The following is a 17,266-nucleotide window of genomic DNA, read 5'->3' as shown; positions in this document are numbered from 1 at the left end:
AGAATATACAAGCAACAGCCCTGTTAAGAAATTTGAACTGAACTCAACACAAATTACACTCACAAGGTAAAGAGCCCTTTGCTTTATATAAAGAGCATTATCAGTTGAGTGGATCACCTGTTTGTGTAAATGGAGTTCCCTGATTCAACCCAAAAGGTGTGAGTGTTCTTCTGAATCATGGAGGAAATGTCTACGAATTGCAGGGCCCGTGTAAAGTATAACATACAGGCAGCTAATAAGAGAAATAAATAAATAAAAAAAGCAATAGATTTGGGCTGGGTTTGAGCCACATGTTCCTCTGCAGTGACTGGGAATGTTTGGCACCATAATAGTGCAGCAATAGACTGGTCCTGGAAATCACATTTTTATTCTGATTCTGTTGTGTGAAATGACTGCCATATCATGCATGTGTTGAGGTTTCATTGTATTGCTCTTCTAAATCACAACCCCACATGATGTCAAGCATCTTTAAACAAATCTGGAACTCTTCTCATGTGAAACGTCTTAAGGAGTCATATCAGAGAGTATTGGACTCTGACAAGCAGAGTCTCAGGAGGAAAAATGTTTTTTTGTGGGCTGTTAAAATGATACTACTTAGAATCTAGGGGTCAGAGATTCCAAACTTTCCCCTTTTTATTTTTGTACAGTGAAAAAGCAATAATTAAAATGAAGAATATAAATAGAGTAGATAAGAATCTTTTCTCTCAACCAAGCAGTAAGAGCCATGGGAAAGCAGTGATGATGCCACTAAGTGCTTATTCCCCAGCATCCTCTTCCTGTGAGCTCACAAGCCCAAAGACATTCTCAGAACTGTCATCTCACTACGCAGGGAAACAAGCAAACTATTTTAAGGCAAATAAGGATGAAAAAAAAAATAGAAAAAAGACGGTGAAGTCCTTTAACTAGGAAATTAAATCCAGGATCTGGCAAAAGCATGTTTCTAATTCTGGCAAAAGAGAAGATTGAGCATCTTAAAGACTGTCTTTTTGTCTGGAATAGAGTTTTGAGATTTCCAAACAGGCAACAAGCAGTGAAAAAATTTCAATGCACAGCAAAAAGAATGAAACTAAAGACCAAATATTAAAAGAAGAATCTATCAGGATGTCAAAGTCAAGGGGACTTTCAGAAAACTGGATGTTTCTAGGACTGATGCAACTTTTAAAAGCTAGCACGGAAGAGGAGGAACTGTTTTAAGTTGATAGATGCTTTTGAGCTCTTAACATGAGAAAACAGGAAATACCTAAGGAATTGTTATTTTGGTTTTGGCAGATACTAGGGACAGACCTTTAAAGTGCCACAAGAGCAAAAGGATATCCTCTTAAAAGGAACACAAGTCCTTTTCTAAGAGCTAAGCTCAATTGCAGAAGCTCGTAAAAATGAACTAAGGCAAGTGAATGTTAACCTTCATGGCTCAATTCCCCATCCAGCTCAGCTGAGCTCTAATTCCAAAACACAGGTATTTCAGCACAAAAGCATATGTCAACAAATGAAAAGCAGTATGCAGAAGGAAGATGCAGGCAGCAGTGGTCTCAAAAATCAGTGCACAATGGTGAAATATCAGGAAACTTAATTCCTTAAAATGGATTAACTAGGAAAACAGATTTATAATCACTAAAACCAAAATAAAATCCATCAAAACCATCAAAATGAACACAATCTGACTTTAAGAAGAGTTAATGAGCTTGAACTAAGACGTAGGATTAAAAACCAGATTTCTTTTGAGCTCCATTAGTGAAAAAGTATATGAAAAAGCTATGCATTAATTATTATTATTCTTAGCACTCCAAACTTCCTGCATGGTATCTTCTCATTTTTGGTCTCACCTTCTCTGCCAAAGAATGGCCAAAGCTTTTTTCTGTATATTAGTCTGTGAGCTAATTAATTTGTAAGATGGTAAAATATTAGAAACATTGAACAGAATGGAAATAGATATACTTATTGAACAAACAAAAATGTCCAAAGCATTCTGAATATAAAAAGAACAGAACTGTTTTTACTGTGAGTGGATGTCAATATGCATCTAAAGATTTGGTGATTCAGAGGAGTTCTTGGCTTGCTCAACCAATTCAGGTAAATTGATTTTGTTCTATCCAAATCTTTTAACTTTCATTTGTCTTTAAGAGAAAAAAAAAAAAAAAATCATTCAAAACCTTGGCAGATGATAGAGAAGGACCTTTGCTCTCCCACCCAGATGCTCGTTTAATCTTTATACAGAAGGTTCAGACCCAGGAGACCACTGCTATTCAGGTAAAAAAAACCAAAAAAAAAAAAAAAAAAAACCTAAAAAAACCCCCAAGCATTTATTTAAAATTTGAGCAGGGGTTATTTAAGTATGTGATAAGAAACCTTCCTCAATCAAGGTCTTCAATGAGATTTCAGGGGGAAAATAAACCCTAGATAGATAGATAGATAGATAGATAGATAGATATACATCCACACAATCCTGAGAATGAGCTTTAATGGAAAATGGGCTTGCCAACAATTCTGGCATGACAGGTGGGAGCATAACTCAAATTTTCCTAGGCTGTTGGACTGTATCTTCATCTACAAAAAGCAACAATGCAAGGCATATTCAAGTCAGCATATTTCACATGTATTAGAGCTTGAAAACCCTGAGCAAAAGGGATATTCCAACACAAGTAACTGTCACACGGATTTAGCTCCAACGACACAAACTTGTTATTGAAAGAGGTTATCAGAAAACAGAAGGTTTCTGCTTTCTAACCTGTCACAGGGCCAAACATTAAGCAGCTTTGACTCTGCATTGAGAAAAGGACACAACAGACAGGCTCGAGGTCAAAGTCATTGGTGCCCAGTCTGCCTACCAAGAGTGGAGGAATCTGTGCTGTGTCATGATGCAGCAAAACCCTTCCTTCAGGAGAGGATAAGTGACAAGATGCAGACGCTGTCTGATCTAGTGCTGCAGGCACAGGACATGGAGATGCGGGATTGTATTTACAAGAAGTTCAGTGCAGCTGAGGCTGCTCAAAACCCATGGAGGAAATTTTTTGAAATGCTGGCATAAAAGAGATGGTGACAGCAAGGCTCTGCTAGCTGCAGGGAAGACACACTGCACTAAGCCTGCTGGGAACGGGGAAGAGTGATGGACAACCATTTTATTAATCGAGATATTCTCTGCAAGGTGCAAGGAAAGCAAGATGCAGTCAGCTGTTTCCTGAATAGTTGCTTGTACAGGTTAAGCTGGTTCTTACCAACAAAGTAGCAGTTTAAGAAATGCTAAAAAAAATTACTAAATGTGGACTAAGCCAAAGACCAAACATACCATATTCCTAACAGCTGAACTTCCTCACAGAAAGCATGATGTCTGGAGTTTCCAAAGGTCTCTGCTCATAGAGCATGAGTAGTGGGACTGACATCTCAATGAACCTGGCATTGTGTCTTTCCCTGCTTAATCATTCCCTGCCACACCTCTCTTAGATGCTGAACATCAACCATCAATAGACCCCAGTCTGGAATCCATCGGCTGTGTTAGATAACTGAATTATTTTGATTTCTTAACTAGTGTTTGTAAGTCCTGACAGCCACACTTAGTTTTATTAAATGTACTTGTGCTGGCTAAAGCCTTTCCCAATACCTCCTTAGGGCACTATTACAGGTTTCAGATTGAGACTGGACTGCTTGGGAATCATTGTGTTCCTGGAAAATGGGCTAATTACAATGGCAGTCTTGCACAGCAGTTACCACTAGTCTCTGCCTACATTGTTTTTCCCTTGAAAAAGGTAAGAAGCATGAAAATAAACAGAATTAAGTCTGTGTTTGTTATTAGAAGATATGCAGCAATCAGGCAGAAGTGTTTTCATGTTCACTGCTAGGTACAGGATTTGATGCACGAGAAATGGTGATGAGATAACAAATTAGCCATTGATTTAGACACATCAGTGATGACTGAAAGCCATTATGTGGTGACTGCTCTTTTCTGGGGGTCTGTTTGAAGTATGTTGGTGGTCCTCATGTATTTTCTAGGAGAAGAACATCTGTTGAACAAAAACCATTATCAAAATCAATTTAATTAGCATCTTTTTGAAACTCTCAAATTAAAGGAAGGGTGGATCTTTTTCCTGATCCTCAGTTGATCTTTCTTGTGTGACAAATAGAAGCTTTCAGCTTCCATGTTGTTTTTGTTGGATGAAGAAACAGTTTTATTTCCCAGGTCTGACAGTCCAGCTCTATCTATAAATTTTCATACACTTGGTTACATTAATGTTGATTAATGGTCAATAGATTCAATTAAGCCTAAAAGACTTCAATACCTAAGTATCCCTGCAAATTAATGGGACTGACATACTTCACACTCAAACTAATTCAAAAAATGCCCAAAATGTTAAATTAGTACCAGATACCAGAGGAGTAATATGCAATCCACTTACAGAATAAGCCTCCTTTACGTCACTACTTTGGCATTCAGAAAAACCTTCTGGAATCAATGATCACACAAAATGATCAGAACAGCAGAATCCTGATTCAGACCACTGATTATATATGTTTTTAGGGGTGCTGAATATTTTCTATTCTTCCAAAGCCATAAAATTTCTTCCAAAGCAATATCATTGGGAAAAAAAAGCTTGAAAATTAAATTCAAGGCACACTCCAATTCCAATATCTTCAATATTTTCCACCTTCAAATATTATTTCCCATCTACATCTCTTACTTTCTTAGCACTGAAATTAAGTCCCACTTTGGATGCAGCAGTACACAATGCTATATCAGCAGCCTGGGTCATGTTATACACAAAAGGACTGTTTGGTTGAAATTACAGGCAGGCAAAACATATATAAATGAATACTTGCCTACCAATACCTCAATCCTCATTCACACACACACACACACACACGCACACACACACAAAATCATTTAAGCTTTTTAATTACTATTTCTTCTTACATCATATACAGTATGCTGAAGTAAAGATAAGTCATATGGAAAAGGAGCTACTCAACCTAAACTTGTATCCACCACACCTCTGTTGGAATTAAAGCCTCCTAAGGCAAAAGCAAATTTCTTGGTGCTACTGCTCACAATCAAGAAGAATGCTTTCAAAGAATCCAGCTCACTTTTCCCTGGTTCCTATTAGAGGCACCCTTGAGGCTAGTCTGAAACAAGATAAATTAGAGATGAAAATAACCAATGACATCAACTCCTACATCAGTGAAATGCAGGCTCTTGCAATATATTTACTCCTATGCTACCAGGCTTCTTTTGAAACTTCCAAATGCTGAGGTTTTCATTACACTGTAATGTAAAATTCAGCTGATGAAGAATTTCTTTGAAGGGCAGGTGTTTATTCATGGTGCTGTTACCATGGGTTAGGTTAGAAGGGGAAATCCAGACAAGAATACAGTTAGGAAGCTGTTGGGTCATATTTACTTAATTTGAATACATATTTCAAATTTTTACAGTATAAAAAAAGTATAAGCTCTGAACTAAAAAGCTTCACATATGATCACAAAGTTACAGTATTTACTGAAAGGGGGACAGGGAGAAGGAGAGGAAGAGGAGAGGAAGGGAAGAGAGGAAAAAAAAAGGAAGAAAGAAAATGGAGAGGAAAAGGGAAGGAAAAAGAAAGAAAAAAGGCTCAGGACTAGTGAATTCATTGTGCAATCAGTAACATAATTGAGAAGAATGCTGATTGTATATACAACAATTGTAATACAACAATGTAACTGAAGAGTCACCCATGGCAACTGGGATATATATCTTTTTAGTTTTTTGGGGGATTTCTTTTGTCATTAAAATTTGCATTTTTTGAAATGTAAAAGTCTCATATGAAGTAGGGATTGTTAAACTTGGCAGTTAAAGTTATTTTTTCCTACCATATCTGTGCAATCTAAAAGTTAAATAATTACTCCTTTGCCCTTTTTCTCCTTTTTTTTTTTTTTTTTTTTTTTTTTTTTTTTTTTTTTTTTTTTTTTTTTGGTTTCTTTTTTCTTTGCTGAATGGCAGCAATTCCAAAAATACTATAGACTGAAAGATTATATACTGGGTGGTAGGGTAAAGGCTATATATGAAATGCTGTTTTAATGAGCTTTAACAAAAAGGACAAATGTAAAATCAGATATCCATCACCTTTCCCCTCCCTCTTGATGTCTCTTACATTGTAGAAGATAAATTGCAGACACATCATAGATACTGAGGCAGCCCAAGTAAAATGTAGGCTGCTTTGCCCTTCTTTCAAGTTCCTGTGATTGAACCTGGGAAAGACCTTTCTATGATCCTGTGATCAAATGCTGCCATTCAAACAAGAAAGGCTCAGAGAAATGGCAAAGAAATGGGGTTTTCACAGCTGCTCAGGACTGCTGACCAGCATAATGACATTGTTGCTGTGACAAACAAATAAAAAAATCAAATAGAATCTTAGCCTTCTGCTTTCCCAGTGCTTTCAAGCCTGAATTGCTTTTCTCTGTGTTTTGCAGCACGATTTGAGGAGAAGGGTGAGAAAGAGACTTCAAGTATGCAAGAGGCTCCTGGTATTCAAACCATATGGAAACTGCTCTTGTGATACACTCATCTTACTTTGTCAGGATGAACCTCAAAGGGAAATACGTTCACACACTACTTCAGACACTTCATGTCACTTCATGCTCAGGGGGAAAGGCCTGCAGAAAAGTCCTCAATGCTCCTCTAGTGCTAGGTTTACTTTTGGAGGGAGGGAGGCAGGAAGGCAAGACTACAAAGGGAGAACGAGCTCTGTGTAATTTTTCCCTTTATATGTGTCTTCCTTTTCTCATGACATTTCCTTTCTCACTACAAAGTCCTTCCTAAAGGCATCAACACCAATTTTTTCCCAAAATGCCAAGCACCTGCAGGATGACTTCTGTTCAGACAAGTACTCAGAAGTTCAGATATGTATCCACTCTTTCCAGCTACCAATTTTTTCACATGCTCTGCCGGTGAAAATGTCTTTGTAGAAAACTCTCTGTACCAGCCCTCATGGGACAAAGCCAGCTGAGAGCCTCCATAAGGCTGTCTGCCACCCAAGGGCACATCAAGGCATCTCTCCTGGATGTTTGCTGATTTACAGTAGTGTTACAAAACATGTGAAAATTCAATACTCCAATTTTATTGGGACATCCGAAAAGTTCATTCCCAGAGGCTTCAACTTCTGGTTGAAATACAGATGCCCAAAGGACTGTGTCAAAAAATATCTATTTGCATAGTGTTAAGATTCAATATTTTTTTTTTTGTTCAGCTTAGTTGGAATTTACAGGGTAAAGGTAAAGAAGATTGAAACTTCTGACATAAATTCCTCTACACTTTGAATTTAAAAGTGTTCAATGTATAAGCAAGTGGAAAAGTGTAAGGGAGGGAGGAGAAAAGGAAGATTTTTTTCTATGAAAGGCCTGAAAGGGAAATAATTTTCCTCAGTTAAAAAATGTGAGATCATGCAAACCACTTGCTGGGTATTATTACTGAGCATAACACAGTATGAGCTCAAGTGGTTAGTCTGTGCTCAGCCTTGCTCAAACTGGCTTTTAAAATGACTTTTAAACTAGTTGGCTCAGGTGTGACAACTATACTGCAGCAGTAGGGTCTGCGAAGCAGATGTACTCCATCATTTAAAGTGTCCTGAAGGGACTAATAAAGTAATGCAGGAGAGGAAGAAACAGGAGGAGTTGTGCCACTGCTGGCCACAGCTGATGCAAAAGCAGAATTCCTCCCTGAAATCTGAATCATGTACAAATAATTTTACAATGTTCCACATTGTTTCATGGTCTGATTTGCATGTTTTTATTTATTTGCATTGCTTTGTTTTAAACTTCCAGCCCTTTAGACCTAAACAATCTGAAATTCAAGCTGTGAATCTTTCTGGCTCATAAATTTTGCCTGCCATAACACCTGCGCAACTCGTCTGTCTTGTCTTGGATTTTACAAGTGCATCCAAGGAACAGCACTGTCCCTGGACCAGAAACTTGTCGACACTTCTCCTGCTGATGTATGAGGCAAGACAGAATTCAGTGCACACACACTCTCAGCTGTGCTGGTTATGCAGCAGTAGCATACAGAAGGGACTTTTTTGTTCTTAAACAAATATCCGCCATTTCCCATAAAGGGAATGGATTTTCTGAATTAGAAGATTTACATAGTCACTCCTAACTCCTAACAGCAAAAATGCCCACGAGATAAAAGAAAAAAGAAAAGTATATATTGAAATTAGTTTAGATAAACTGTGGCACAGTTCATTACCACTAGATATTATGAATGAGAAAGGAATGCAGTTCTCTGTTTATGCTGCAGACTTTTAGAAATCTTAGGAAAGATATGACAGGTGCTACTGTGGTAGGAAGAAAAAAAAAAAGGAATAATCTTTTCTCATTTATATGTCATATTGTTCTCTAACTTTCATTCTTATAAACCAAGTGGAAGATTTTAATCCAAACTGCAGTAATGCTCTTTTATACATCATGACCTGAATTACTGTGATATCACAACCAAATCAATCTCATGCATTTTTTGTTTCCTCTAGTTACAAAGTAATACAAAAACCTCCAACCCCGTAAAACACTTTCTCCTTAATTATACAGCTAGATTACAAAACTCAACATTTGATCACATAGCTTTTTGAAATAAAAAAAAAAGATAGTTCTTTTCCTAGGAACTTACAGATCAGTACAAGATCATATAAAACACAACATAAATATGTAGCACTTCAGATGTTTGAGGCTGTCCCCATCATCAACAATTTTATGTATTTCTGGAAAAGCAGGGTTTCGATGATATCAGCATTCTGTCTTCTCTCACACAGCTTTCCTCATGAGCTCAAATTACATGGCTTAGCACTAATACACTCTTCTTAATATCTTAAATACAAATTGGCTCAGCCCTCATTCCTCCAAGAAATTAGCACGTACCACTTTTGGGGTTTATTGAGTAAACAAATAATTCTGTATCCTCCTAACCAAAGGGATTTCTTTTTGAACTAAATGAAAATGAGATAAAATCTTGAATAGATAGGAATTCTTTTTTTTTTTTTTTTTTTTTTTTTTTCTTTTTTAGGGAAATAACCCTTGCCTTTAAAGTATCTAAAGAATATGCAATCTCTAAGATCAAGAAACCTAGGAAATTGGAATGGATTTTTGCATCCATTTGAACATGACATGGAAATATGTGCTATGAAATCAGAAGCACCTACAGCATTGTCAGCATAGTAAGGACAATGGAAGGTTACATAAACATAATTCTGAAGAAATTAAAAAAAAAAAAAAAAAGAAGAAGCTAAAGACAGAGAACCCTATCTTGTTTAGTGGTACAAGAGGACACCCTTTACATTTGAAATTCTTAAGAATGCAATGAGGCAAAACAAATATCATCACATTTTAAAAGCTGTCATTGGAAGGAAGAAAACTTTGAAAGTCCAAGAAACACTTGATTTCAGGTGAAGTCAAAAGTTTTTGGAAATCTGTTGCTGAAGAGCTGGTACATGTTGGATTAAGTACAAATGATGTTTGGCAAAGTACTGGAAGGAGGGTAAAGCCAGGAGCCTGTGCTGGTGGTGTTTGACAATTGTGAGTCTAAAAGGGTGGGCAGACATGGAGCAGTGATGAGGTTTTGGCCACTTCACAGAAGCCTGCATGAGCCACAAACCAAAGTCACTGAGATCTAGGCAGCGAACCGCTTTCTAAGCAAAAGGTTTTATATTTTCCAATAACTCAGTACCCATTCTGCAGTTTCTTGGTTATAAAGTCCATCTTTATGACTGTGTTCTGCAAAGTTGGTGTGATCCTAAACCCTATGTGATGTCTGAAAAATGAAACTATTTCCCTAGGGACATTCTCTTGTGAGAGCTGTACACACCACCCAGGCACCTCTTAACATCCACCACAACTCAGGCAATAGGTCCACAGAGCCCATTCTGCATGGAATTGTTGGTCTGAGAGATCTGAGCTTGGGACAGCACCTGCACATTCCTGAGGGCATGGGAAGCACATGGGGGCCAAAGCAGGGCAGGGCTTACAGAGGCCTTGCTGTCATCACCAAGGCTCAAGCAGGAGTTAAGGATTTTAACTGTTTGTCAAAGATGAAGACTTTGAAAAAAGATGAAACCAACAGAAGTTAAAAGAATATTCAGAGGGTTCATGATGTAAAAGAAACTTCTGCTAACAATGAGCTGAGTTTGTGTATTTATGGAGCACAGAAAGTGAAGATAACAGCAATTCCATAAAAAATGACAGCCAGAAATTTGAAACGAGAAAGATAAATAGAAAATTTGTTAAAGTGTTACTTTTTATGAAGGTCTTTACAAGGATCATATCTTCTGATACAAGAAGGAAGAATTTATATAGCGCAGTCAGCAGATAACAATTAAAGTATTTACAAACCTAAGTTCTTAGAATTCAGGTAGACAATATAAAAGATCCAGATAACATTAGTATCAGATACATGAAAGGAACTGAGAATACAAGTGAGAAAATTTGGGGATTTTTAGTAAAGAAAATTTTTGAGGATAGTAATATGTAAAATATTAACTTTTTAAACTAGTTTCACTGAGTATTACCAATAGAAAATCTGGCAGAATCCCCTTTATTCTAAGTTCTCTGTAGCAATCAACAAATATTTTAAGATATCTAAGAACCAATACTTGTTTTATAGGTTTGGCTGCTGTTTTATCTCGTTTAAAATGTCAAAAACATATACATATATACAGACAGCTATGAAAATGCCCCAAGAAGAAACTTTTGGAAGAGTTTTTCAGTGTTTTATCTATATAAATGAACAGAGAATTAAATTTAAAAAAAAAAAGATAAAGCACCAAGGGACAGGGTCTAAAAAGCTATCAAACAAAACATTTTAAGTTCATTCACTCAGAAAAACAATTTACAGCATCACTAATGACAAACAAGATAGCATTTGTTCATGTACTAGGAGAAAAACAGTGGAAAATGCTGTTAATCTCCAGTACACAGTTAACCCTCAACTGGAATACTCTTCCCTCATCACCATTTAATGCACAATAACCAAGAAAATATGTTGCTCTAAATAGGGTATTCCAAGTTCCAAGTCTACTTCTCTGAAGCAAAGGTTAACTATTTGAATTTACTCTGTGGTAGAAGAACCTGACAGACATCCTAAGAGAAATATTTAAACTAAGGAGAGAGACAGAAAATATCAATTGATTTTGGTGAAATAAGTCCATAAAAATGCAGTGCTTGGAATATTTTCAAGAAGGAAAAAAAAGAAGCATGTCAGTAATGATTAAAGCAAGATATGAGGTATTTGCAAGTACAGCTGAATTGCTGCAGATAATTTGTATTGAAGAATTTTTACTCTAGGAAAAGTCAGTATCAAAATGACACTTGTGGGGTTCTTAACATACACAAGATAATAATTCCCTCTTCTTTCTTTCTGTCAAATATCTGTAATTAAATTAACAATCAGAAAAGGAAGATTCTTGACCACATAATGTAACATTCATACGTCTCACTTGCTTTAAATTTTCTCTGGGAAAGTAACTGGCCCAATGTCCTCTGACAACTCAAAGTATATACAAAGTAAATGAAATTTAGGAAGTAATATAACAACTAGAAAATTCTGTGAGGGAGTATAATGGACATATCAGCAAAGGATAATTAACGTAATTGAAGCATGTTCATGTGAAATTCCAGAGAGAAAAGTAAGAAGTTGATAAATTTTTGCATTTATTCAGAAAGAGAAAATAAAGTTATCTAAAAACATCCAAGGATACTGGGACATGAACAAAAAAACTGTGTAAATATCATACCCTAAACTTGCCTATCCAAACTTGCTACTTGAGAGATGAGCTAGGAAATTTTAATTTAATTCAGTGATTGAAAAATGTCAAAAATTATCAAGATTTCATATGAAATCTCCTATTCACCAGCAAAAATAGATGCAGTACAGAAAGACTGAGAGAGAGTTACCTTCATTATTAGCAGTGCTTTTCACATCTCGATGGAGATGTAGAGCAATACAGAATTCATTTGCTGACTTTCAGCATGGCTGTACAGGGCCTATATCATTAGTTTCACATGGGGCTGAATTCTCAATGGGATGAAAATATAGCCATTAGGCCATGTAGGTCTATTTATCTCAGGAAAGTAGTGCTAATAAAGGGAAAACAAAAAACCTCTCACAAATAAAACCCACTAAAATAATAACCACTCAAAGTTACTCAGAATATTTATGAAGTAGACATCGAATCTGCCAAGCATTGAGATTTTGCAGATTTCTGGAGATGATGGTGCTTTCTTAGTCTGAAAGAAATTATTTTCTTTCAGAAAAGACATTAACTAATTATTTATGGGACAACAATTATTTTGTACTGTAAATCTAAGACTGAAAATCATGAAATGTTTATTAGTTGAGCAAGCAAAGGAGTGGAGCAATTCCTTCTGGAATGGAATGAAGCCAAGGAGTTCAACAGAGAAGGCCCCTTAATGAGAATGATTCACTAACCCAAGACACCGTGCTGCTCAATTTACCTAGGCACTATACAACTGACCATCAAAATGTTTCAGGAGACAGAAAACAACCTTTACAATTGTGACTGGGTTGAAGCAGGGGGATCTGAAGTGCTCAGTTCTACAATGTTTAAGAAATAACAGACAGTGATTGAAATTATAGAGTCAAAGAAGGATGGATGTGTTTTTGCTTTCAGAAGGTACAGAGTACAGTGCCTCCAAAGTGCCCTGTGTGCCCTCTTTTCCTTGCAGTTGTAACACTGCTTTCCTGCTCCATTGCTGGCCTGGGCCAGCTTAGATTTATGACTCTTGGCTAGACTCAAACATCCAGGTACATAACAGTTACGCTCTTGTAACTTTTTTTCTAACTTACGACATTAACATTAAAAAAAACCCCAAACCTGACAATGACAATGACCAAAATTAAAAAATCCAACTGCATTTACATCTCATTTGTGAAGAAAAAACTAGTTGAAAAAGAGCTCTGTATTCAAAATTAATATTTGAGATAATTCTTTGTGAAGGTATAACTTAGTCATAGCCCATGCTTTGTCCTGACATGAAAGCCAGAGCCATGGTTCCCAAACTTTCTAAAGGGCTCTTCAACATCATGTGAAAGCTACCTACTCCAGATCTTCCATCATGACGGGGTAACCAGGCAAACTGCCCCTGTAGCACATGAGCATTTTATCCTCTAAACATGCTAATCTCATGAACACATCCCACAGAACATGTGGTGACACATCACCAGGATGGCATCTCAGGGAACCCAGCAGGGAAAGACAGCATGGATGCAGGAGAGCTGCCAAAATGATTTGTCTGGTACATAATCCCACAGCCTCAGGCCAGTAGCACATGGCCAACGGCCAGGCTGATTTCTTTCTTGATGGGCCTTATGCAACATTAGAGCTCAGATGACAGGTGTGGACAAAAATGCAAAAAACCCTTTCTGTTCACTGTTACACCTGAAAGAAATTCATCTGAAAATCCAAAATCAATGTAATTTAACCCTTGGATTGATGAATTGATTCACTTTCCCTCTCAGTAAGATCAGGCCTTTGAGCAGCAGAGGTTAATAACAGATAGGGTTGCATATTTCTGCTAATGTTCTCCGGTTCTTTGTTTTTTAACTGATATCCATAAAGAAGTCACAGCAATAAACTAGAGATGATTGTCCTTCTATGCAAATTACTGAGATGATGGGAAGACCCTTTTCAGACTTTAATTGTGATTTTCCAAGTACATGAAGAGACTTCATTTTCCTTCCTGTTTCATGCAAGACACTTCTATCTTTGCTGAGAGGCTGAAATACAGGTTCATAGGAGAGATGTAGAAACTGAGTTCAAGACTTAACAGGAATCTACAACAAGAAGAAACTAGGAGTGAATAATTTTTTGCACTGGATAAAATGTAAAAGATCCCTTGAATAGACCCCACTGCTCAGGTGATCAAGTTTGTGTCCTGGCTTCTTAAGAAGAAGAGGAATGAATACAACAAATCTTTTAATTATGGATTTAAAGAGTGCCCTACTCTAATAACAAGCCACAAACAACCTTTTTTATGTGGACCAAATACCCTATGACAAGTTCTAATTACTTCTGTTCAGAGATACAAAATCTGCCTCCCAAAACTCAAAGACAAAATGGAATCTTACAGATACCTCGTGCATAGTTGAGTGAGTTCAGTTAATGGTTCAGTGACTTTTTCCCAAGCTGCATTATGCTATATCTGCATCTGAACAGTACTCAGGTAAATTAAAACTCTTAATATAATCACTTCCAAATAATCCTTGCAACTAAATGCCATCTGACAACAACAATCATGAGAGAAACATAGTAAGCAATCTTTTCACATGGACATCTTTTCTTCTTCAAGGACCTACTTCATGTCCTTTAAGAAAGCATCAAAAGTTATAGCCATTAAAATCCAATTTCAGTGTATCTCTTGAAACATGAGATAACAAGAAGTAAATAGTCATGCTATCTCATCATGATCCCTGTTTTGATTTCTGACATTGTTCGTATTGAATACCCAGTACATTCTTGATTATTTAAAATTTTTAAAAAGGAAGAGAAAAAGGAAATTATTTTCATTTTATAGCTTTCATTCTTTACCATTCAGCTTTCTGTCTCAAGCACGCTCTGTAAGAATATTCTACTTTAATACTGGATCTATTGATGTGTCCTCTCTGAGACAACTGGGAATGTGACCATGGAGGACAGAGGCTTATACCAACAAATCCAGCCTTACTGACTCCTTGCTATTCACGCTCTTTCCATTGGGTGTTGCTATGATATTAAACAGATTACTGCTGGGACTCAAAGTGTGCACACAGAAAGGCAAGCCAAAGGTTAAAGTGTGCTCTGTCTGTGTTGTTCAGCCCATTGTTCTACACAGCCCAAGTTTGTACTTGACAAAGTTGGTGGTGTAATTCATCAGCTCGTGCTGAAAAAAATTGTCAGTGACTACTTTTAAAAAGGCAATCTTAAGATGGAGTCTTGCAGCTTGTACTAAAAGCTTGATATTCTTTCATGAAGGTGATCTGACTAAAATTTATATGTACATTGCAGCATTCAATTGCTGTACACTGTAGCTGTGCAGATGGCTTTCTTTTAATTAGAGTATTTAGTACATCTTCTGCATAAAGAACCAGGCAATGAATAAGAAGAAATTTAATGAAAGTAATCAAAAAAGGAAATAGTTTAAGGAAGCTAGGGGGAGAAAAAAAAAGGGAGATAACAACTTGGGACACAATTCTTACAAGCATTTCCTGCTCATTTAATGCAACACTTCAGAAAACCCAGAGGAGAAATCCTTGCAAATTTGTGGCCTTGGAGAGGTCTTGTCAAGCAGTAAGTATCAAGCTACTGATCACTAAACTTTGCAAAGCTGATAAATTCACAGATAATAGCTAAACATTTGAAAAGCAAAATAATAGCTGGAACTTGGCTTTCAGTGTGGCACAGACACACACCAGTGAATATATTCTAAAGGTATTGTGAGAAAATGTCAAGACTTCATTAAGTTATGGCAAGAAAAAATATATAAAATAATTTAAAATTTGAAATATCCTCAGTATTAACAGCTACTGCTGTTAATATTGGTAACAGTAGCTAGCAACACTAAGTGGTAACTGTGATGAATATAAAGCTTGAAATCCTGGATATTTTATAATCAATAATGAGGCAGCTAGGCTTATATTCTTATAAGTTATACTCCTAGTTTGTTAGGAAATCATTGGCATTTAGTTATGTCACTTCAATACCAATTTCAAAAAAACCCAAATAAACAAAACAATATTCAAAACAAAAAACCACAATGATAAAACATGAATTTTATATGTTCTTAAATTTGCTGCTGTAAGGCATAAATGCTTAAAACAATCAAACCTGGGTAAGAAAAAGTTGCTATGGATCATAAAGGATAGGCTTCAGCTAGGGAAGTTATATGTCTTCTTAGCAGGGGCAGTAATTTAAGCCACTTTCAAAATAAATTCCAGTATGTTGGAGTCCAGGCCAACCCTGGGCGCCCTGGGAAAGTCACAGACCTCAGTAGAGAGGCCTGGGACCCAAAAAAGAGGGTCTGGGGATCTGTGCAGGGAGGTTTGCGTGGCACAGACCCCAGGAAGACACAGGCTTTGATTTTGCATTTCAAACTTTTCAGTGAATTTTAAATTTCCCAATGGTGGCTAGACTTACCTGGTAGACCGGGTGGGGTTTTCAGGTATTTGCCATTAAAATGTTGAATTACTACTTCACATTTTTCTGTGGATTCCATTCTGGAAAAGAGAAGAGAGTGGGATATGGGTAGAGGCAATATATGTTACTAGACTGTTATGGAAGCACTCAGTCAGCAAAAAACAAAAAAGCTGAAGGAGAAAAAAGGGACAAGCACAGATGCTGAGAGAAATCTTCAAGGCTGTTGTTGCTGATTTCTGCAGAGAAACGGGTTGAGCCCATTAGGACAGAGTGTGGCTTCAGAGAAGGACCTGCCACCTTCCCTGCCTGCAGCTGCGCTCCCAGCTGTGTTTGAGCCACAGCCCTGTCAATGAACAGTCCCCTTCTGGCTCCAGGGCATCACCCTGAACAAGGACATTCTTTATCCTCTCGCTGCTTGGAAAAGCAATGGACATGTTTCTACGCTTGTTGTGCACCCAAAATAACTTCAAATGGCTTAAAGAAATGAATTGCAGGATTCGGAGAAGAACACAGAGGATTAAACAACAATTATTAAGGATTACAGTGTTAAGAAAACAACCTGCAAAGACAGACTTTATAGTAAAACCAAAGACAATGCATACATGACTATAACAACATTAAAGCCGAATTCTGGGTGAAGACAGTAATTTATGTGTAACACCAGCAGGGGAAATGCCTTACTTCTTCTTGTTCATCTTCTGTGAGTTCAGGATAACTTTCAGTGTTGAGACATTGAAGCATTAACAGTGAATTGGTAAATGTATTTTTTAAGAATTTTTAGCAATACAAAGTTACTAGTCAAATCCCAAAACACGGTTATACCACATCTGGGAACTCACCATTGTTTCAGATCTTCTAAATTAGCTGCATACAAGTCCAGAAAAAGAGTTACCTTTGCTACAGAGGAGGTTTAGAAACTTTGAAAAGAGGAAAGAGAAAAATGGAAAGCTAGTAATTTCCTGGAAAAGTTGTGTTTAAAAACCATGTTCAATGCTCCTTCAATACACTAGTACCTACCTCCAGGTATTCTCCACAAAATAACTCTGCTGACATATATATTGCTTACTTCTCACCAGTCTAGATAGTTTTAAAATTAATTTATCTGCTACCCTTCCTGTCACACAGTTTGGGGA

General features: G+C 36.9%; 1 protein-coding gene across 6 annotated transcripts in view; it reads right to left on the bottom strand.

The window, feature by feature from the left end:
• Positions 1-17,266, bottom strand: part of RBMS3 (RNA binding motif single stranded interacting protein 3) — a gene marked incomplete at its 3' end in the record, with an annotated part of 441,712 nt that overhangs the window by 125,346 nt on the left and 299,100 nt on the right. For all 6 annotated transcript variants that reach the window (XM_083873885.1, XM_083873884.1, XM_083873887.1 and 3 more), the window contains exon 6: positions 16,134-16,213. In XM_083873885.1, coding sequence (XP_083730011.1) covers positions 16,134-16,213 — 80 coding nt within the window. The remainder of the gene's footprint in view (positions 1-16,133; positions 16,214-17,266) is intronic.

Source organism: Zosterops lateralis (assembly GCF_965231275.1).
Source record: "Zosterops lateralis genome assembly, chromosome: 1".
Taxonomy (NCBI): domain Eukaryota; kingdom Metazoa; phylum Chordata; class Aves; order Passeriformes; family Zosteropidae; genus Zosterops; species Zosterops lateralis.
Note: the sequence above shows the minus strand (reverse complement) of the source record. Positions and strands in the feature narration are given on the sequence as shown.